The 23165-nt window shown below is 46.2% G+C and overlaps 6 protein-coding genes across 6 annotated transcripts in view; 2 read left to right on the plus strand and 4 right to left on the minus strand.

The window, feature by feature from the left end:
- Positions 1-622: 622 nt before the first annotated feature.
- TREMEDRAFT_60734 (uncharacterized protein) lies at positions 623-1513 on the minus strand (the record flags this gene model as incomplete). The annotated part of the gene is made up of 3 exons (XM_007002863.1): positions 623-1087; positions 1142-1366; positions 1463-1513. 3 exons carry the CDS (start codon positions 1511-1513, stop codon positions 623-625), a joined length of 741 nt encoding a protein of 246 aa, XP_007002925.1.
- Positions 1514-1912: 399 nt separating this feature from the next.
- On the minus strand, positions 1913-3072 carry TREMEDRAFT_60735 (uncharacterized protein; the record flags this gene model as incomplete). Its single annotated transcript, XM_007002864.1, has 2 exons — positions 1913-1990; positions 2230-3072. 2 exons carry the CDS (start codon positions 3070-3072, stop codon positions 1913-1915), a joined length of 921 nt encoding a protein of 306 aa, XP_007002926.1.
- Positions 3073-9942: 6870 nt separating this feature from the next.
- On the minus strand, positions 9943-11305 carry TREMEDRAFT_60737 (uncharacterized protein; the record flags this gene model as incomplete). Its single annotated transcript, XM_007002865.1, has 5 exons — positions 9943-10127; positions 10215-10505; positions 10812-10854; positions 10965-10966; positions 11173-11305. The coding sequence occupies 5 exons, from the start codon at positions 11303-11305 to the stop codon at positions 9943-9945; spliced, it is 654 nt and encodes a 217-aa protein (XP_007002927.1).
- Positions 11306-13334: 2029 nt separating this feature from the next.
- Positions 13335-15122, minus strand: TREMEDRAFT_60738 (uncharacterized protein; the record flags this gene model as incomplete). Its single annotated transcript, XM_007002866.1, has 6 exons — positions 13335-13811; positions 13922-14331; positions 14412-14437; positions 14565-14727; positions 14912-15030; positions 15109-15122. The coding sequence occupies 6 exons, from the start codon at positions 15120-15122 to the stop codon at positions 13335-13337; spliced, it is 1209 nt and encodes a 402-aa protein (XP_007002928.1).
- A 1754-nt stretch (positions 15123-16876) lies between these two features.
- On the plus strand, positions 16877-18362 carry TREMEDRAFT_60739 (uncharacterized protein; the record flags this gene model as incomplete). Its single annotated transcript, XM_007002867.1, has 4 exons — positions 16877-17235; positions 17638-17678; positions 17742-17846; positions 18196-18362. The coding sequence occupies 4 exons, from the start codon at positions 16877-16879 to the stop codon at positions 18360-18362; spliced, it is 672 nt and encodes a 223-aa protein (XP_007002929.1).
- Positions 18363-23129: 4767 nt separating this feature from the next.
- Positions 23130-23165, plus strand: part of TREMEDRAFT_60741 (uncharacterized protein) — a gene marked incomplete at both ends in the record, with an annotated part of 2265 nt that continues 2229 nt past the window's right edge. The window contains one exon of the mRNA XM_007002868.1: positions 23130-23162. Within this exon, the coding sequence (XP_007002930.1) occupies positions 23130-23162 (33 nt within the window). The remainder of the gene's footprint in view (positions 23163-23165) is intronic.

The following is a 23165-nucleotide window of genomic DNA, read 5'->3' on the forward strand; positions in this document are numbered from 1 at the left end:
TTTTTATAGAGAGATGTTGGAAGTAGTGAGAAAGTCCGAGAGGGATTTTTCACTTGATTTTCTCCATGCATGATAGGGAAAAATCAGACAATGATCTTCAGAAAAACATCAAAAATGAGGAGAAACATGCATCTCCAGCGTGTATCTCTAGCTGAACATTGTAGAGTGAGACATCAACTACCTAGTCATGTATTAAAATTGGGCCAGGAAAGATTCTAGTAAAGTTGGCACGATTTCTTTGGTAGGTCATGATCTTCCAACAGTCATGATTACTCCTGTGACACTCCGAAGTATCACGGCTTCCGTGGGTCACGTAACAGCACGCTCATACTGCACACGTTTCTCGAGTTTCACTATCATGGACGCACAACTTCTTTCCACGGACGGATCTCCCTGCTCTAGATCAACAATGAAAGCCGCCAGCTGCATAAGGCATTTCAGACAATCTCTCTGAATCTTTGACTGAGTAATTAGCACAGTCCACATACTATCCAAGCATGGTGGATATGTATGCCATGAAGAGGCTCTGTGCTGACCGTGCTCATCTATGCTTTGCCTCAGGCTATATGCATGAACTATCACTCAATCATGCATAGGTTCTGACAGCCGCTCAAATTGGACATTACTCCTCACTGGCTATGGATGAGACTTCAACTACCATCAACTTTGATAAGGCTATGTTGACAGGCGTCGCACTAGCCAGCATCATCTTTCCTACTTCTATCAAGCTCACTAAATTCCCTTCTGTCATCTCCCCCACATTGTCAAGTATTTCCCCTAAGCCATTGATAGCGTTCGACATCTCTTCTATTCCCGCATCAGGGAAGTCTCCGTCACCATCAATCCACTTAGTCACAACATCCCCTGCGGTCATTGACAAAGTCTTGACGGCTTCCGAGAGGAGCGACTCGTGCGGGACAAGTTCTGCCATTCTCTGTTGATCCTGCAGTATGGTTCTGAGAATCTTCTGATCTTCCAAGAAAGTTTTCCACGGCGCAGTATGGTAGATTCTCCTTCGCTTACGTTCCGAATCCGTGGTGAATCTCCACTCTGACAATTGCAACCCATCATGGACAGGAGGGGAGAGCTGATAGATGTCGTTACAATAAGTCATTGATTTCCCTAGATCCCTACAACGCACCATTGCGATATCCAATACAGACACAGCGTTATGGCGTAGCCGAGACATTTGGGGTAAGAGTGTGTCCAGTCTTTCCAGTTGGTCCGAAATCGATTGAGTTCCTTGTCCGTTGACCAGATAGTCTTGTAACTCCACGCGACGCCATCCGAGCGATGTCTCTGGATCTTCATCAGGGTTATATGACCAGGTAGCAAGGCTGTATGCTGCTCGAGCATCTTGAGCAAGCTGAGAACGTGCTGTCACAATCAGGGCCACTTGGGTTTTGAGAAAGCGGTCCGTGGGTTTCAAGGCCAAAAGGTTTGCAATTGTTTGAGTACTCACCAGGAATGTGGAATGGTCAGGGTCAAGTGTATAAGCAGGTAGGAAGGACATGTGGTGATGAATTGACCTGTGATTATTGAGTAGTCTGTATGTATGTACCCTTGTGACGTCTTGAGATTTGACAGTGCTGTATGATGGTTGGATGCAACGTTGAGGATGAGAGGGAAAGAAGGAAGTGTTTGATTCATTGAAAACAATTCCAAACACTTACTTCTCCCTCCAATGACGCAACGGCAAAATATCAAATTCTTAGCTGCACACCATGAGCCAGTATCCCTTGTCAAGTCAGCTGAGTTTGGTCTGAGAGTTGATGGTGTGCTTGATGATCATTGATAATATGTTTTGACACTTGAGACAAATTACTGACTGAAAGGGTCTCGCATGTCAATACATGCCTCATAACTCTCCCTGAGAAGCCATATTGATGAAAGGTTTGCGTCTCATAGTGTATCATCTTAAAAAAGCAGATTCAGTCACCCTAGCTTTCAGGAAACAGGCTGTTTGGGCGTGAATACTGAGATCTGAGACCTGTCATTGCATTGCCGAGATTGTGTGTGTCTTCTCACATACTAAAGTACATCATTGACTATCTTTTGCATCATCATTCCCTCCCATCACACTTGCACAGTATGTACACACCTCTGCCCACTATCATTGGTGATACTATATGAGACCCGTGCGTTCTGTCAGATCCCAATCTTCACCCTATCACTTGAAAGCATACCTGGCTGCTATATGACCATGAGATTTGCTAAAACCTTACTCACCTCCTCTGCAGGAGGCAGCATCAACCGTGCTATGGACACATAATCTCCCTTCTGCAAAAATAAGTCCGCATCACTCAAGGCTGTCCAAAGAGATTCGACTCCTTGGGACATTGACACCCAAACATCTTGAGGAAAAGTAATTTGACCATCATACCACTGAGTAACCAAGTTTCTGACAGACTCCACAAAAGTTGCAGTAGGGTAGGACATGATATTGTTGACAACTGGAAGGATCAGGGCTGATTGCACCATAGATATTGGCTTTTGGTTCACCCACAGATCTGAGAGAATCTGTTGGTCAATCCGAAATGACTTCGCCGGCTCCATGAAATAATTTTGTCTACGAGACCGTTCACTGTCATTGGAATAGTGCCATTTCCTGTTCATGATATCGTTGAGAGATGGAGGAGTGAAGGGGTGAGTAACACTTGACTGTCCAGTATGGGATTGATCTGAATGACATATGAGTGTCACATTCAACAATCCGGTAGCTGTGTCGGTCAGATAATACCTTTGACGGATGAACTTGTTGATTTCTGCCAATTCATTCCTGTCTCTGACGTCCAAGCTGGTCTGTGTGTGGAGTATGTTCTGACGTAAGAGGACAGATCTGGCTGGATCGTCGGAGCGGAGGTCAAACCAAGGGGCAAACTGGAATGTCCTACGCATTTCTTGGAGTGAAGACACATATGAGTCCTGGAGTTTGGCAAGTTCTTCCATGAGAAATGTATCTGGTTCTCCAAAGCGTTCAATCTGACTGATACCACTTAGTACCTGTATCATTGAAGTGATATTGGACTGCTCGGGGTCTAGCACATATGAGATCCCCTGTGAAGATGACATGTTGATTGGCCTGTGGACCAAAGTGTGAAGAAGTTATTTGAGGTTGGGCTGTTGTGTGATCTGGAAAAGTAATGTGTTCAAGAAGTATATAAATCATGAACTATTGAATGATCAATGGCCTAAGGAATTTCCGCCGGTCCAAAGAAGGCTCGCTCAAGATATGTAGGATGTCATGATTAGGCATGGCATCTGAGTCTCCCTTGTCCAGCTCAGCAGGGTTATGATCACGGAGTCGATGACGTGACGAGTGCTCAAACGTGTTTCGTCGCCCTCATATATGCTGACACAACGTCATTTTGCCTCTCCTTGAGGCATCAAAGTACATGATGGCTAAGTAGACGTACAGCCGACTGGTGGGCGGACGCACGGAACGATAGTGGACCAATCGGCAATCTTTTTTACGTCTTTCTCTCCCTGAAAGCTGGCTACAAAGCAAGTATGAGTTGGTGAAGCGCGTTCCAATAACTCTCATCTTGTTTATCAGATGCATGATGATCATATCCTTCATAATCATCCGTACTCCACACTCAATCATGGGTCACGTCTTCAACAGTCATCAACCTTGATAAAACCTCATTCACCACTTTGGCCTTATTCAGCAGCATTTCCGACGCACTAACACGTTCCCAAGGTAAATTATAGTCCCACACTGACCAGTAAGCCTGACGAAAACGAATCATAGCATCCATCATGGAAAGGGTCTCCTCTGTTGGCAGTGACATGTCCGCCCATGTTAGCCGATAGAATCGGGCCAGGACGGCCGAACCGCCGTTAGATAATTACCCCTTCCGTCGAATATTTCTCCGTTCAACTTATCCTCTGAACTTTATTCGATCGTCTCTGGTTTTATGCGTGTGAGTGGAATGTGATAAGTATAGAGACATGTAGAATTGATGCATGCTCTTTTTCCCTCTGTATTATCATCTAATTATCAGTTAACAGATTAACAGTCGGAAGTCACATACCTTCTGTGTATAATATAACAAAGGCAAGTTCCCATTTCTAACTCTCCTCATAATGACCTCTGTGTCGTCTAAGATCTCTCTTGAGAGCCACCCAAAGTTATCCCACGATCCAGCATCGTATGCTCCGTGGAGGAAGTCGATCGAGGTGTATCTACAGATAGGTGACGTGTGGAATATCGTCACAGGTGATGATACCGAACCTGGTCGCGTAGGGGTCAGGCCGACGACAGTGAGAGCGGGGTCAGTACCTCCTACCACGCCCGTCGAAGGGCAAGCGGTTGGTAGAAGGATTACTGGAGAAGAGTTGAAGGAGTGGGAAAAGTGGCAAGCGAGGGAGAATAAAGCGCAGGGGATGATCAAGGGAACAGTGTTGGATGCTGTGATGCTTGATATATCTGAGAAGATGTCAGCTAAAGAAATGTGGGATTACTGTACAGCAATACACGTAACATCGACGATCGAGAATCAAAGGAATGTCCGTCAAGCGTTGTTTAGCTATGACTTAAGGGACGATGCGACGGTCGAAGAAATGGCTAAGCATGTGGAGGATTTCTCGAAGACGATGTCCGAAGCAAAATTGGTGGGGTTGAAGTTTGACTCACAGGATCGAGCTGGGTTATTCCTCAATACCATCCTAGCACCATCCTACAGGATCATCCAGATCGAAGTAACATCCCTCATAGAAAAGGAGAGAACTTGGGAGAAGGTTTTATCGATCTTCAATAAAGAAACGGCAAGACGTAAGGCGCGCCCTGTTGGTAGAACCGATAGAAAGGGATTCGCGATGTTCGTCGAAGGAAATAAAGGAATGAGGGTGAACCGAGATAATATCCCTGATGGTCAGCCCAGGAAAGAAACCAGAAAGTGTTATAACTGTGACACTGTAGGACATCTAGCGAAGTACTGTCGTAAACCTAAAAGAGAGGATACGAACAGGAAAGAAAACGCAGATGGAAAGGATGGAGGTAAAAAGAAATGGAGGAATAATAATAATAAGAATAATAAAAAAGGACATACGGTCTCGAAGGATGAGAACCAGTCCAAGGATAACTCCAAAACCTCCTTGATGTATTCGTCATTGGATGGTGAACATGAGGCGTGGGCCGGGATGGCCATGTCGACAGAATCATGGTTCGATGATGACGCAGGGTACACGAGTAACATCGTGTGGCCTGAAGAAATTGAAAACCCGTGGGTTGAGGATAAGGATAATGAGTGGGTGGGATTAGCTACAGAGTCTAATGATGTAAGCCACACTCGTGTAATCCCCACTTGGGTAGTGGATAGTGGTGCTACTCACCATATAACTCCTCACAGGTCGATAATGACGAATATTAAAAGACTAGTGGAACCGAGAGTGTTCGGACTAGCATCTGGCAAGTCAATGACGGCTTGGGAAACAGGTGACATTAACCTCGAACTAGATTCAGGACAGAAAATGGTACTGAAAGATGTACATCACGTCCCTACAGCGAAGATAAGTCTTCTCTCCCTCTCGAAGTTACTCTCATGGGGATGGAAGGCGAATCTAAGCAGCGGTGGTGGATGGATAGGTAAAGGTAAAGAGAAACTAGGTTTGAGGAAACATGACTCACTGTGGTCGGTACGATTCGGCAGAGCAATGTCTGCCGCGATGATCGTGATATCGACACCGAAGGCGACTTCACCACTTGAATCTGAGCATCAGCGACTCGGACATATAGGTGTAGATAAACTAAAGAGTCTAGGTAGACAGGGACTATTAAAGAAGGACTGGGACACTTACAAGAACGATCCCTTTACAACCGATAATTGTCCCGCCTGTATGCAGGCCAAGATAACACGTCTACCAAAGAATAAAGAAGCACCAATGTTGAAAGGAGATGGTGAAGGAGTAGGAATGGATGTCGATATTGCTGGCCCGTTCGGTCCGGCGATAAAAGGTGAACGATATTTCTTCGTTGGTGTGGAAAGGGCAAGTCGAATTGTATTCGCGATACCGATAACGACGAAGAACGAATCGTCAGATATCGTTCGACAGTGTATTTCGAAATTAGAGAAACAGCTTGGTGAAAGGGTGAGGGTGATTAGGTCTGATGGGGGAGGTGAATTCGATAGCCTCGATATGAGGGAATTCTACCTGTCAGCAGGGATCAACCACTACATCACACCAAGATACACACCAGAGTTAAATGGAGTGGCGGAAAGAATGATACGTACCTTGAAGGGGATGGTATCAACAATGTTGTTTGACTTGGGACTACCGAACGAATATTGGTCCTATGCTGTCAGATACGCCGCCATTATAATCATGAAAACATCGATTGGTGTTACTGGAAAATCAGGGTGGACATCACTCACAGGAAGAGACACCAATTTAGATAGTGTGTGGAGATTCGGTGAACGATGTTTTGTTCAAATACCGAGAGAGATAAGGCTGAAGTCGAACTTCACGATTCCTAGGGGTTCGTCAGCCATCATACTAGGTCAGGATGAGGGTGTGAGCGGTTGGATCGTTAGAATGGACGGATCGGGACGAATCGAACACTCACGAGACGTTCGTCGCTCGACAGGACGAATGGTGACGACTAGAGAGTCGCCAGACGTCATCCAAACCCCTCTTGACGCCATTGAAGTGGACCTAGACCCCGTCGTCAACGAAGAAATTTTCCCTGACGACCGCTCAGAAAGTGGCGAACAGGAAAATATCGATAATGAACAAGGAAATGATGTCAACAGAGACAACTCACCTAATACAGGTCCACAACCTACCGAAAGACGACGAGGACAGGGCATCTGGGGAGGAAATTGGATCTATGAGAACGATATCGTCGAAAATGAGAGAAATGATGAGGAAGGAAGAAATGATGACGGGGACGAGGGGATCCTGACGACACGTCACGGACGAATTATTCGACCCCCCCATCGTTTCGCAGGCCTAACAGACTCGTTCCTAGATTTTGGTCGCGAGCCTAATAAGTTAGTCTCACTCGCCTCTATCGCAGGTATCGAAAGTGATACTTCTCTCATTGATCCTATCTCTCCTGAAGAAGCAGTAAACGGCCCAGATGGTGAGAAGTGGCTGGAATCCATGGAGAAGGAGATATCTAATATCGAATCTAAAGAAACATGGGTGGAAACGGTGTTACCACCGGGTCGTAAAGCCATTGGATGTAAATGGGTATTCAAAGTGAAGACAGATTCAGAAGGAAACCTACTAAAGTATAAATCCAGACTAGTAGCTCAAGGATTCTCACAGGTACCAGGTGTCGACTACGAAGAGACATTCGCACCTGTCGGTAGATCGGGGTCGTTATGAATACTCTTGACTATAGCGGCCACCGAAGACCTCGAAATTCGTCAGGCCGATGTCGAAGGGGCGTATTTAAACGGTAAACTCGATGTTGAAATTTACATGAAATATCCCAAGGGGATAAAACCGAAACCTGGATGTAACACCTTGAAGTTAGTCAAGTCTCTTTACGGGTTAAAGCAATCTGGTAGGACATGGTGGATAGAACTCGGCGAAGGATTATCTCACCTAGGTTTTTCAAGAATCGAGTCAGATTGGGGTCTTTACTACAGACCAGAAGGGAAAATCGAAGGAAAGGGAGCAGCAATACTGCTAGCCTATGTCGATGATCTGGTATTAGCCACGAAATCGAAGGAAGAAGCGAAGGAAATTTTCGATGGGCTAGGTAAAAGATGGATAATAACCGACCTGGGGGAGATAAGTACTATCTTAGGTATGAAGGTAACAAGGAACAGAGAAGAAAAGACAATATGGTTAAACCAACCAGCATACATCAATAAGATAGTTCAGAAGTTTCCAGAAAACGACTTACATCGAGACCGAAAAACGCCGTTACCCCTTACTGCGAAAAATCCATCGATGTCGGAGGTGGAAAGTGAAATTCGACCATTTCAAGAATTAATAGGATGTCTACAGTGGTTAGCCACATGTACTCGACCTGACATATCCTATGCAGCTTCATACCTTGCTAGGTACCTCACCAAACCGACGAAGAAAGTGTGGGAGGAAGGGATAATGGTAATTACCTACCTTCGGTCCACTCGTTTACATGGTATTCGTCTCGGTGGCGAGGCTAGCGACCTAGCAGGATGGGTTGATGCCGATTGGGCAGGATGTAAAGACACACGACGATCAACTACAGGTTGGATATTCATGATGAACAACTCACCGATAACCTGGAGTTCAAAAAGACAAGCTACAGTATCGTCGTCGACAGTCGAAGCAGAATACATCGCAATGGCTGAAGCAGCGAAGGAAGCTCAGTGGTTGAGAGGATTACTGAGGGAGATAGGCTACGATCAGCTAAATCCTACTATATTAAACTGCGATAACCAAGGATCGATATCACTAGCGAGAAAACCTGGTACTCACCAGAGGACAAAACATATCGATATTCGACATCATGCTCTTCGAGATCTGGTCAATAATAAAGTTATTGAACTAGAATATGTCAGCACTGTCTATCAGAGAGCAGATGTACTTACGAAAGATTTAGGTGGACCAGTGCATTCGGTGAATATGTCAGCGATACGGGTAGAACCACCGACGAAGAAAAACATTGGTTCAGTATACGTGACATTAGATGATGACGAAATCATCGATTACGATTATTCTGATTTTGAGGACCTAGGAGATCTATCAGGTGGTACAGAGAACGAAGTAATACCAGAAGGAGAAGTAGTACCAGAGAGAGAAGTGTGGGTGGAAGGAACTTCAAAGAAACCCACCGAAGGTACCACCGAAGGAAAAGTTCTCGTGAGCCAAAATGTAAAATTTTCAGGTGTACCTAAGAATGTGAGTAATTCTAAGATAGGTCAGAAACCACCGGTAGAACCTAGGATCGTTAGAGAGATGAAAGAGAAGGGACAGAAGAGAAGGGAAGGACGACTACATGGTGAGATGAGAGAGAAAACTAAATATTCCCCATCTCAACATCACGACCCCTCATTTCGTCGTCCAAGACATCCCTCACCGCCCCTTCCCAAGCCTCCATATCATGGAGGAGATCGAACAAGGGGAACGAAGCCCCTTGGCCTCCACGAGAGGCCGCCGCCAAGAGAAACCGAGCGTAGGCCAAGGTGGCCAGCAACATCTGAAGATAAAAGATTATCATTGGAGAGAATTCGAGAAATCAGTCTAGATAATGACAGAATCAATAAACAGCGTACCTTTTCTCTCCGATTCCCTCCAGAGACCAACCAGGAGAAACCCACGACGAGACATAATGACGATTCTTATAAAAATAAAAGATTTTCGACGAGTGGCGAATCTATGAGATATCGTCAGCCAGGACCACGAAGAAAATTCATCGATTCTCGGGATTCTACTAGCAAACCTGAAGTTTTAAGAAGCAGACAGGATAAAGGGAAGTTCAGAGAGTCAGAAATGAGAGATAAAAGTGGAGAAAGACGAAAGGTGGACATACCGTTAATTGGAGGTAAAAGTGATGAAGTAAAAGGAAAGATAGAGAAGAGTCAGTCGTTGGTAGCGGTGAGTGGTAGCCACGTGTCAGAGCGGAGCCCCGCGGGGGGCCCCACAGAAATTCATTTCACGATTTCACCTACCACTACTACCACACACATAACACTCAATATTTCGTCATTACTACCCTCTACATCATCACAAACCTCGCCGTCGCCATCGATAAATCGTCCGGGACTACTGCAGAGTCGTGCATTGTCCCGTGGGGGAGTGTTAGCCGATAGAATCGGGCCAGGACGGCCGAACCGCCGTTAGATAATTACCCCTTCCGTCGAATATTTCTCCGTTCAACTTAGCCTCTGAACTTTATTCGATCGTCTCTGGTTTTATGCGTGTGAGTGGAATGTGATAAGTATAGAGACATGTAGAATTGATGCATGCTCTTTTTCCCTCTGTATTATCATCTAATTATCAGTTAACAGCCCATGGGGGGTGCACAGCCTTGTAGGCTATCTCCAAAAACTCGCTGAAAGCCTTCCCAATGGTCTCCGCGTTTACGTTCGGATCTTTAAGACAATTTTTCAAAGTTTGTTGTCTATTGAAAAATGTACCCCATGGATCACCATGAAACAAACTTTTCTTGACTCTCTCTGTCTCTGTGGCAAGTCTTCAAGATGGATTTAAGATGCTAGACTGTTCCGTCAAAGATGGTGGACAGACCAAATTGATAGGAGTTAATTGACCTGAAGGATTGATATCTTCTTGAAGGACCAACCTTGCATCTAATTCTTTTGTCACTTGATTGTGTACCTCAGAGAGATTTTGTATAATACTATCAAGCAAAGACAATTTGTATTGTCCACGATAATCATATTGATCCCGAGGTTGAAGTTGCTTATGATATTGTTGAAAACAAGTCGCAGCTCCTACCAGCCCTTCTCCTTCTGGCCAACACCAAGTTGGAGAATCCCAGAATGGATGTCCTTCCTTCCATTGGCAATCAATAGCTTGAGTTATAGATGTGATGGTATTAGCTAATTCAGTGTCATCCGGAAGGTAGTTGTTGGATAAGACGTTTAGAGTTTGAAGACCAACTGCTGTGGTGAATGATATTTGGTCTAAAGTATACGGTAGAATAGACGGCGAATTTGAAAGATCGAGGTGATCAGCGAAATGGTCAGAAGATGAGTCAACAATCATACTGCAGGTTGATAGAGAAAATAAAAGGTGAAAACATCATATTAAGCGGCGAAAGGTATGAAATGACAAAGTAAGATGTGATCATCTCAACTTAATTTAGCCTGGAAATCCTTTCTTCTGATTTCATCTACTCTGCTCACCTCTTGACTTCAAATTTACGCCCGTATTACGCGCTTGACTCTGCTACATGTGATATAATGAAGGATGAAAAAAGGAGGTCAAAGTAAGATGTGATCATCTCAAGTTAATTTAGCCTGGAAATCCTTTCTTCTGATTTCATCTACTCTGCTCACCTCTTGACGTCAAATTTACTCCCGTATTACGTGCTTGACTCTGCTACATGTGATATAATGAAGGATGAAAGAAGGAGGTCAAAGTGAATCAGTGACTTGATATTTGTTAGGTGACGAACCGGAGACGTGACGCTCCGGAGGGTCACGGGTTAGATCGTGACACACGGAAGACATGACTCTCCAGAGAGTCATGGTCCTGCCTCATGACCCTCCAAAGCGTCATGGAGATCTGCCACTCCATGAATTTTCCGTTTTTCCCAAGGACTTTGGTTTCTGATCTCCTGACTCAACCTCCACAAGACAACCCCTTCGACTCCTTCATCATAAACTACAAAAATCATGTCTGTTATCCAGAGTGCATTCAGTGTGGAATTCGAGCGCTCATTTCAAGAATGGTTCCAAGAGCAACACTTTAAATATACAATAACAGACGACGACTACAAGAATCGACGGTGGATCCTTGAACATGTTGACGAAAATCCACCCTTCGTTCCTCCTCACAACTCTTGGATCACCAAAGTACGCCAACAATGTCGCCTCAGTGATGACAAGTGTCACAGGGTTGGTTCTTCCTTAACCTCCTAGGACCGACGGCCAATAACTTCGTGGGTTATGACCCTTAATAGGCTTGTTCCTTGTAGTATGGGTGGTGACAATAACTTCTGGGTGTAGTAACTTTGTGCTCTACAAACTTCTATCACTAAGACAACAACCAGAGATCGTCAAAGATCCCTGGGAACTTCGGCCCTTAAGTACTTCGTTCTTCCCTAACTTTGCCAATGCAGAACTTCGTTCAACCCGAGTCCCCGAGCTTCGTACCTTGTGAACTTCGTCCCCAATGAAGTTCTACCTCCCTAACCTCACATCTCACTAACTTCGTATCTTCCTAACTTCCTACGTGACTAACTTCCTACATGACTAACCTCGTCCTTGATGAAGTTAGCCTCCTAATACTCTCGTGGGTGGTGAAGTTCATAAGAACTGGTTCGTTGATGGCAAGCCGATGTCCAAAGGAACTTCGTTTGATGGGAAAGGATAAATGTCACGCGGCGCCGCGTGACAGTCGCCCCCTCCTTGAGTGCAAACGTCCTAGTGAACGAACATTAACACCGAAATAAACAAAACAACTCAGCATGAAGTTCGGGTCCCAGTCTGACCTGAGAGTCAAGATCCTGACAAAATCATTCCCACACGAAGAGTCAGGAAGTCCTGAAACCTCCTTTGGTCACTCCACCACCTGCACAGCAAGATCGTATACTGAAACTCATATCTAACCTCCTGTTGATTGAAAATTTGTGGGGGAAATTCAAATGTAGCAAGAAGACATGACAATGATGGAAGAATTCCATGTATGAGGAATGGGGAGCAGTAACCTGTCCGTGAGTGCAGTATTCACAAAATGAAGCACAAAAAATCCTTAGCCTGAAAATTTTCATCCCGTATCCAGGGATTATCGTGGTATCCTGGTCACCATGAAACACGACGTTGCCAAGGGGAACGCCCTTTTCTGTTGTCAACAGCAACGAATTTCCCCTTATACTCTACAGGCCGACGAACTTCCCCCCTAACTTCTTCAATTTTTTTTTCAACTCTTTTCTCACATCTCAACCAACTTGTCACGAACTACGTCGTAACATCCCTGACAACCACCATCACCGACCCTCCTTTCACCATCACCAACCTCCACTCGAACCACTGAGACCAACTACGGCGAAGTTACAAGAACCAAGAGGGTATTTGTCACAATAACCCCGCCTAGCGGAGAACTACGGCGAAGTCAGGGGAAGGGAACCGAGGGAGAGCAGAACAGGGGAAGCTAGGCGAAGTTAGTTGAAGTGAGCGGAGAAGGACATCGGGGATATGGCGAGGTACGGCGAAGTTGAACGAAGAGGACTGAGCGTGAGGCAGTGCAGGAGTTGAGGGATGTTCTATGAGAAGAGAGGAGTAATATAGATAGTTTACAGATCACTGAACTTCTTCAGCAATCCTTGATTGTTGTCAGTAGTGAAAGACAGATAGAGATAGCTATATACAAATCGAGATACATTGCCATCAGTAGAACAAAACCCCAGTGAGAGTAACTACGCCGAAGTACGCCATAGTTACACTCCTTTCAACGTCTGCGCCCTCCGGTTGGGTGAGACATCGACTTAGGAGCGTCAAGTTAGCCGAGGTTCGTCGAGAGTCGGTCTGTTAGAAAGTAGTTGTTCGACGGACGTGACACAACTCCCCCATTAATTTCATCTTTTCATACCTACCATGGCCCCGTCTACCCCTCGCAAACTCGTCAAACCTCCTCCTCCCACCGTTGCCCAACGGACTCGTAGCAGTAAGTTCGAACTTCCTGCAAACCTCGTCGAAATCTTTTGGTCAAATGGCTGATGTTAGTGTCCCGGGTCCAATCCCCGCCTCCTGCTCCCCCTTCGTCCTTCGTTCGCCGCCTCGCCAGCTCGGCTGGTCTCGCCTTTCTTCTCTCTCGGCTGCCCTCCCGTCTTTGTCGGCATCTTCATCGTCTTCAGCAGCTCCCGATGCTGTCGCCGGCCCGTCCTCGACCCCGGCTAAGAGGAAAACTCCCTCAAAAGAGGTGAGTTCAAAAAAGAAAACTTCGATCCTTTGGTCTCCCAAGAAGAGACATCGACGAACTTCGTCACCCATATCTGTCTCTTCTTCCTTGTCGGCCGCCCAATCGTTGCCCACTCCCATCCGAAAACGGGTACGGGTCGAGGCCCCATCTTCCTCCCCCGTTCCTCGCTCGGGAACGGTTAGAACTTCGGCTAGTCTGTTGGCCCTCCTTGCGGCCCAACCTGAGAGGTGGGAACTGGCTCCCAAAGGAGAAGAATGTGATCGCTGCCGGTGAGCAAATCAAACTTTCTAAAAAAAAAATTGTAACAGATCCTAACTTCCAGTGACGAACAATCTCGTCACCCTGACTTCCCCTGTGTCCGTCCTTGCGGTACCAACCGCGGTACACGTTGTGCATCGTGCACATCCGGCGTCTGTTCCTTCCTCCCCCCTTCCCCTGCTAAGCAGCGGAAGCTTTCGACAACTTCCCGTCCTTCGCCTCCGGCTGCTGGACGCTCAGTGTTCGCCACTGAATCTCCTTCGTTGTCGGACGAACTTCCCGGCCTTCCTCCTCCTCTCCCTCCGTCGGTCACCATCCGGCCAGTTTGCCCTCCTGCTCCTTTGTGGGAGCTATCACTGTCTCCCCCTCCTCGCGTCCCTCGTTCTGCTCGTGCTCCCCCCGCCGTCGACCTTCGCTCCCCGTCGCCAGTCGTTCCCGGGGCCTTTGTCGTCCCCGTCCCTCCTCCTCCTCCGTCACCTTTCGTCATCTTCGTCCTCTTCGTCGGTGCCCAAAGAAGTTCTCCTCCTTTCACAGGAGCAAATCATCGAGGATCTCAAGAAACTAGTCGAAGTTCTCACCTTAGAAAATTTTTAAGGTTGAGAAACGGTTAGCAGCTATGACCATAGTCGCTCTTCGTGCAGCAGATATGATGGACGTACAAGGTGTCATCATTCGTCGTTTCCTCAATCAAATTCATCTTTTAACTCGGAACTTATCGAAGAAAAGTTCTCATATTGGATCTGCTACTCATAGCTTACTGCTCCAATGGAACGAGCATCTCCTTCGTACTGGCCGCCACGCCATCTTCGGCCATAAGTTCTGTGGAGAAGTCAATGATACCATCGGGCGAAAGGAACGAGATGTGACTGGTTGTCACGCGGCGCCACGTGACATTATCCTTTCCCATCAAACAAAGTTCCTCTGGACATCAGCTTGCCATCAACGATCCAGTTCTTATGAACTTCACCACCCACGAGGGTATTAGTAGGCTAACTTTGTCGTGGACGAAGTTAGTCATGTAGGAAGTTAGGAAGATACGCAGTTAGTGAGATACGAAGTTAAGGAGTACGAAGTTAGGGAGGTACGAGATTAGGGAGGTATGAACTTCGTCGGGGACGAAGCTCGGGGTCTCGGGCTGAACGAAGTGCATTGGCGAAGTTAGGGAAGAACAAAGTACTTAAGGACCGAAGTTCCCAGGGATCTTTGACGATCTCTGGTTGTTGCCTTAGTGATAGAAGTTAGTAGAGCACGAAGTTATTACACCCAGAAGTTATTGTCACACCCATACTACGAAGAACACACCTATTAAGGGTCATAGCCCACAAAGTTATTGGCCGTTGGTCCTAGGAAACGAAGGAAGAACCAACCCTGTGACAGTACCAGAGATTGTCCTTACCGACTCTCCAGTAACTCGTGGGAGACTGTATGTGGACTAGAGGAAAGGAAAGGGAGAGAAGAACGGCTGAAGAAATGTCGAGGAATGAACAAGGGGATAATCAAGGTAACCTAGAACCTCACGGTCCTAGGGAGTCGTCGTTTCTCACCGAACCACCTTCTGACGCATACTGAGAGGACCCGTGGGTGGAAGGGGGCGGTCAAAGAAGAACACTGGAGGATGAAGACGGGGGTTCACCTGGTGGACGAAGTTCGTACACCTCGCGACCCAGGGGAGGAAATTCGCCGGAAAGGTTTGAGGAGGATGTTAGGGATGGGATGTTGGTTGAAATGATGAGGGCCCTGAAACAGTTGAAGAGTGCTGATAATCAGAAGAGTGAAGCCTTGATAGAGATAGTGCATGAACTTCGCCAAGGGAATTGTGGATTTAGAGAAGGGTCGGCAACAACTTTGTCGACTTGAGCGCCGAAACCGAAGGACCCGGACGGGTTTGATGGGTCAAGAGAAAAGCTTACTGGGTTTTTGACTCAGTGTTTGTTGGCGTTGAGTGTGATGAGGGATAGATTTGAGAGCGAGGAACAGAGTGTGTTGTGGATGGTAGGGTTCCTATGAGGGGTTGCACTGCTGGCAGTGCAGCCTCATTTACTCTCTACTCCTCTTCCTCTTTTCCTTTCAAAACGTTCTGAATTCGTGGTGTGGATGAAAAAGAACTTCGGAGATCCAGATGAGAGGGGCACGGCTATCAGAGGTTTAAGGGAGCTGAAACAGAAGCAAGGGAAGGCATCGGCGTACTTTGCTGAGTTCCAAAAGTATTTGCTATATTGGGATGGAGTGAGGAGGAGATGTTGGTGGCTCAGGCTATTAATGGGCTAGACGAAGTTATGAAAGATGAGCTTCCTCGGAGGGAAGAGATAGAGACCATGGAGGAGTTGAAGGCGGTGGTGATTAAGCTAGACAACAGGATGACTGAACGCTGGGTGGAGAGACAGGCTAATGGGCAGAAAACAACCTGGGGAAGAGTGCCTAACTTCGTGCAATCGGTGCCGAAGTTAGTGACAACAGCAACGAAGGAGCCTGTAGTTTTGGTGTCAGCTCCTCCTATAAATTGAAACAATATAACATTGGGGTCAAAGGTCTGGAAGCAAGGGGATCCTCTTACCCCAAGGCCGAGCTTTGAACAGAGGGAGAAGTGGAGGGCTGAAAGAGCGTGTCTCGAGTGTGAGGGCCAAGGACATTATGTGAAGGACTGTCCGTTGGTAGCCGCCAAGGTAGCCCAAGGATTAATGAAGCCTCCTGAAACGTGGAAAAGTCCAAGGAACAGAGGAACGGGAACAAACGCGGTGGCGATGGGAGAGCCGAGGCAGATGAATGCGGTAGCAGGGGAAGGTGTGGAGGAGGGAGAAGACTTGGACCAGTCGGTTTGAGAGAACGTCGGCGGGTCCCATTTTCTGTCCTCTCTGCTATTGTTCCTTCTGATATTACAAGGGAAGCGCTGACAGTAGCAGGACAATGTGTATACGAAGACGGACATTTCATCAGGATACCCATCACTAATGCAAGGCAACCAAAGACTAAAATCAACGTAGAAGGGGCCCAGGTGGTCGCCTTGTGGGATTCGGGAGCGACTAGTTCATATATAAACCCAAAAACAGTGGAGGAGTTAACATTAGAAGTTATGAGATACCCAGAGGAAGTACCTGTACGTATGTTTGATGGCTCGGAAAGTATCCGTGGTCCCATAACAAAGTTTGTTGAAATGGGGATTCATGTCTCAGAAGAGGATGAAGTTCAGATGATTCGGTTAGACGTCACCAAGCCATGTGACGCAGACGTGGTGATAGGATGGGAATGGATGAAGGAAGAAGGAGTGGTCCTGGATGTGAGGGAAGAGGTAATAAGGCTTCCAGGGAGGAAGAAAAAGGAGCGGGAAAAGTTGGAAGCGGGTTTTGGGTTCAAGGAAGGGGAAGTTCTTGGCCCAAGAGATTCGGCTTTGGAGGACGAACTTAGTGAGGAAGAACAAGAGGAACTGCTGGAGTTGATACCTCCTGAGTACCATGGTTTCTTGGATATTTTTAACCCTAAGGTAGGAGGAGAGACACTACCCCCAAACCGAAGTTATGACTCAAGACTTGATCTAGTGGAGGGGGCGAAGCTGAAGGTAGCTCCATTATATTCGTTAGGTGAGGATCAGAGAAAAGCGTTGAGGGAGATTTTGGACAAGGAGGTAGCTGCCGGTAGGATCCGGAAGAGTAACTCACCGTATGGATCACCTATGTTCATGGTCCCCAAGAAGGTAAAAGGACAATGGCGGATGGTAACGGATTATAGGAAGTTAAACGAAGTTACCATCCCAGAGGTTTATCCCCTCCCATTGATCAGTCAGATTACTGAAGAGCTATGTCATGAATCACAAGTATCAGTTTCTGCATGTTTTAGTTCTGCTCTGATGCCTTTCAGGCAAGAGACCTGGAACTTTAGTTAGTTATGTTATCCTCAGTTAGTATGCCTGGTATGGCATTAGACCCAAGACTTTAGTTTAGTTAGATTTGAGGCGAACGTATGGTTTACGTCGTCATGCGTACTTCTGCGTGCGGTCAACAGCGTATTATACGCAGCACGGCGAGAACAGAGCGCAGTTTGTTATTGTTAGTTAGAAAACAATAGGTACGCCGAGGATTGCGGTGTTTTCCTACGCAGGACGGTTCAGCCTGGTAGAAAGCCTGATTTGTCTATATAAACCCTACTTAGTACTTTGTAGTCTTCTTTAGTTCTTGATCAAAAGTCATTTCCATTGCCACCCTTTTGGAGTCCAGTCCAGTCCAGTCCAGTTCCCTCTAACCTTGTAAGACAAGCCAGAGACATTCCTTGGGTCACAGTCCCATTCCTTGTTGGACTCAGTCTTGTTATCTTAAGTATATTCCTTGTCACTCCTAGTCCTTGTCCCCTTGTCCTTTGTCCTCTGTCCCAGGGTGGGCAGTATCCTTGACAAGCTAGGTACGGCAAACTATTTTACGAAACTCGACTTAATGGGGGCGTACCAATTACTTCGAATTGCTGAGGTGTCACGCCTGCGGGTAGACTGCGGTAGCAAAGAACTGCCTTGGGAACTGAGAGGGTTTAGTCTCTGGCTCGTGGACCTTGGTGACTGCCTTAGATACTGAGAGGATCGAGAGGTTGGGTTAGAACCAACTGAGTGACTTATCAAACAAGAGGAAGGGGATTGAAAAGATACATTGCTGAAGAAGAAAACTACAATACTAGATAGGGTTTATATATTAAAATCAGCCTTTTCCAAGAGGCTCATGCAGACCTGCGGAATACGAGCGCTCTGAACCGTCCTGCGCTGTCCTGCATGCATTGCCATGCATCCCACCGATTACCACTGATATCCTACGATACCATATCTGCGTTTACCTACGTCCTACTATGATATCCTATGTGATGCACCGGAAGTCGGTGACTTTGTTGAAGGGGGTCAATGAGGAACTGTGCAGAACATAGAAGGGCTGCGAGAATAAGAGACTGAGAGATTATGCCTTACAAGGCATCAGAACAGAGGAAAGGGAAACTGGAGAAGTACTTGGAGCTTATGCCTGTTAGGCATAAGAGCACAGGAAAGATACACTTGGAGTTAATGCCTGATAGGCTTGAGAGCAGAGGAAGATATGAGAGTGGAGGTTTGAACTTGTGGTTATGACAAGTCATAACTTGATAGTGTCATTCATGACATGAGGGATATGAGTATCTCACGGCCTTTCGGACACAATATGGAATGTATGAATCGTTAGTGGTTAGGGATGGTTTACGAAATGCGCCTGCCGTATCCCAACACTTCTTGAACGACATCTTCAGAGATCTACTAGGGGAAGGGGTCATAGTCTATATCGACGATATTCTGATTTATGCTAAGACCCAGGAGGAACTGAGGAGATGCACAGTAAAGGTGTTTCAGAGACTTAGGGAAGCTAACTTGTTTGTGAAGGCGGCGAAGTGTGAGTTCAAACGAAGTTCGGTGGGTTTCCTTGGGTATGTGATTTCAAACTCAGGAATTTCGGCAAATCCAGAATATGTTGCTGCTGTACAGGAATTCCCTTGACCTAAGAATTTACGAGAGGTCCAAGGTTTCATGGGAATGGTCAGTTATTACCAACGATTCGTCCCGAATTTCTCGAAAATCGCGAAGCGTCTGAACGATCTTACTTGCACGGATGTAAGCTTCACATGGGGAACTGAGCAAGAGGAGGCGTTCAGAGTGCTGAAGAAGAAATTATGGAAAGCTCCAGTGCTGGCTCATTTCGACACTTCTTTGAAGACGATCATGCAAGCAGACGCCTTGTTTTTTGGGTGGGGATAGATTATCTCGCAGATTGATAAGGAAGGTAGGGAACATCCTGTGGCTATCGAATCGGGAGCCTTTAAGGGTGCTGAGTTGAATTATACTACGGGGGAAAAGGAGCTGTTAGCGATAGTCGAAGGCTTTAGAAGGAAGAGACACTTATTACTACAGGTGGAAACAAAGGTCTTGACAGATCATCTTAACCTCACATATTGGATGGCCCCGAAACAACTGAACCCTAGGCAAGGTAGGTGGGTTGAAGAGCTGGCTAACTTCAGATTTACGATGGTTTATCGACCTGGAAGACAGGCAGCGTTGCCAGATGCTTTGTCACAACGACCAGACTACCATCCTGGTATAAAGGGAATAACTACAGAACAGGAGGAGAACTTCGTCCAAGGGTTGCCGCAGTTCGACTCAGGCAATGTTACCGAATCAAGTTTGGGACATTTGCTCCAGGCTTTGCAAGGAACAAAAGAAGTTAGGGAAGAAGATCGAATCGAAGGCGAAGATATTGTCAAAGGATACGAAATTGATGAGGAAATAAACGAAGTTCGGGAAGGAATGTTAGCAGTGATCTGTACCGAGTGTTCTCATCCTGAATGTAAAGCTGAATGTCAGGAACCAAGACAGGTCAAAGAATTTCGGCTACGATTGCGCCATGGAATGTTCTTGAATCCATCGTGGTCGGTAAGAGGGTTCCTACAATTCGATGGGCGGGTATAACTTCCAAACATCGATGGGATGCGAGTAAAAATCTTGAAGTCCAGGCATGATTCGGTGTTAGCCGGTCATCCTGGAGTCACAAAGACTCTGGAGTTAGTACTTAGAGACTACATCTGGAATGGAGTTAGGAAAGATGTGGAAGATTATGTTGGGGGATGTGTAGTGTGTCAGAGAGCTAAAACAAACAGACAAAAGCCTCAGGGAACACTGAAGACACTGGAAGTGGCTGAGAAACCTTGGTCTAGTGTCTCAATGGATTTCGTTGAAGAACTACCAGAGTCAAACTGCTTTAACTCGACTTTGGTGATAGTGGACCGGTTGACGAAATGGGCGATGTTCGTACCCACAACAACGAACCTCACGGCGGCCGGGTTAGGGGATCTGGTGGTTGAGCATGTGGTGGCCCAACATGGGCTGCCAGAGGGAATAATTTCGGATAGAGGGGCAAAATTTACCTCAAAGTTCTGGAAGGATCTGACTGCTAGTCTTGGCATAAGACTACACCTTTCTACTGCATATCATCCACAGACTGACGGACAGACTGAACGAACGAATCAAGCCTTGGAAATGTATCTACGAGTATTTGCTTCGTACCAACAAGATGATTGGGCGAAGTTATTGCCAAAGGCTAGCTTTGCATATAATAATACAATTCATTCGGCTATCGGGATGACCCCGTTCTTCGCGAACTTTGGGTATCATCCACGGTGGACGGATGAGATTAGAGAATCCGAAGTAGAAGTTCCTGTGGCTCCAGCAGTTGTTACTGATCTACAGGAAAAACATAAGCGGTGTGTTGAAGGCATCAAACTAGCCAATGAGAGATACTCAGAAGCGTATGATCGTAGACATTCCGCAACACCAGTCCTTGAAGTTGGGAGCAAAGTAATGTTATCTCTTGAGAATATTAGAACTAAGAGACCCAGTAAGAAGTTAGATGCTAAACAAGCAGGACCGTACGAGGTTATCAAACACATTGGCACTCATGCGTGTAGGCTGAAGTTACCAGCTTCAATGGCTAAACTTCATAATGTTTTTCATGTGTCGTTGCTAAGGAAGTTTCAACCAACGAACTTCGTGGGACAGGAGGCAGAACTTCCTGACCCAGTCAAAGTTGATGATGAAGGAGAGTCATGGGAAGTTAAAGATATTCTAGACTCTAGAATAAATAAAAGATCTGGGAAGGTAGAGTATTTAGTAGAGTGGTTGGGATTTGAAGGAACTGACGATGCTGTCTCTTGGGAACCAAAGGGAAATGTTGATGGTGCAGATGAACTTCTTAAGGAATTCCACGAGCGTTATCCTGAGAAACCGGGGGAAGATTTAGTTTGTCGAGTTCTTACTCGACAAACTTAGGACCGGTCAAGAATGATACATGGAACAAGAAGTTGTACAACGCTAAGTCTTATTTCTCTCTTCATCTACAAGGATGTCAATATCATCCATCACCATCTTCCCTTTTCCTTTTTCACGACTCCACCTTGCACCATCATCCCACCAGGAGTGGGCCCCCTCCGTACTAGTAAGTTCTTCACGGGCTGTCACCAACAACGGGTCGTTCCTCACAGTGTTTCTCATTCTCCAGTTAGCAGCCCAAAACGTTTCACTAGCCCCACGAATTTCATCCCTTAGCCCTTGAGTGCGGGGCCCAGCAACCGCAACACCAGTGTCACAGGGTTGGTTCTTCCTTTGTTTTCTAGGACCGACGGCCAATAACTTCGTGGGCTATGACCCTAAATAGGTGTGTTCTTTGTAGTAGGGGTTTTGACAATAACTTCTGGGTGTAGTAACTTTGTGCTCTACTAACTCCTATCACTAAGACAACAACCAGAGATCGTCAAAGATCCCTGGGAACTTCGGCCCTTAAGTACTTCGTTCTTCCCGAACTTTGCCAATGCAGAACTTCGTTCAACCCGAGTCCCCGAGCTTCGTACCTTGCGAACTTTGTCCCCGACGAAGTTCTACCTCCCTAACCTCGCATCTCACTAACTTCATATCTTCCTAACTTCCTACGTGACTAACTTCCTACATGACTAATTTCCTACATGACTAACTTCCTACATGACTAACTTCCTACATGACTAACTCCCTACATGACTAACTTCGTCCTTGACAAAGTTAGCCTCCTAATACTCTCGTGGGTGGTGAAGTTCATAAGAACTGGATCGTTGATGGCAAGCTGATGTCCAAAGGAACTTCGTTTGATGGGAAAGGATAAATGTCACGCGGCGCCGCGTGACAACAAGCATGACATTTTGATCTGCCCTCTTGGCAAAACAAGCTACTACAAGCTTGTGCCAGCAGCCGAGGTGTTCTCAAAGATCAAACATGTTCACTGCAACATTGTTGGACATTCAGGACAAAACAAAACTCTCTCTGATATACGAGCTCACTATCGCGGGATTGGCAAGTTTGAGATCAAAATGATGATTGAAGCATGCAGTGTTTGCCAGTTAAAGTAAGAGTCTCTCATTTTGCAGATCATGCTTATGAACAGGGCACGAAACAAAGACAAAGGGCAACTTCAGCCGCTAAAGTCGGATGATCCCTTTTGCGCGCATCCAGATTGACTTGATTGATATGCGTGCAAATGTCTTGAGAAAAATGGAAAGAAGTTTCACTGGATCTGTCATATCAAAGACCATTTCACCAAATATTCTCAAGTTGTGAGTCAGTCTTCTTCCAACATTCAGCACTAACCCCAAGTATCCAATGACGAAAAAGTCAGCCCGAAATGTTGAAGCATGCCTTCTCACATGGATCAATCACTTTGGCGCCCCTGATATCCTTCAGTCTGACAATGGTCGTGAATTCTGCAATACACTTATCACCAATCTTGCTGAAACATATGACATGAAGATCAAACATGGCCTTCAAGGTCTTGTTGAGCAAGCAAATGGTA

This window comes from Tremella mesenterica, assembly GCF_000271645.1.
Source record: "Tremella mesenterica DSM 1558 unplaced genomic scaffold TREMEscaffold_2, whole genome shotgun sequence".
Lineage (NCBI taxonomy): Eukaryota > Fungi > Basidiomycota > Tremellomycetes > Tremellales > Tremellaceae > Tremella > Tremella mesenterica.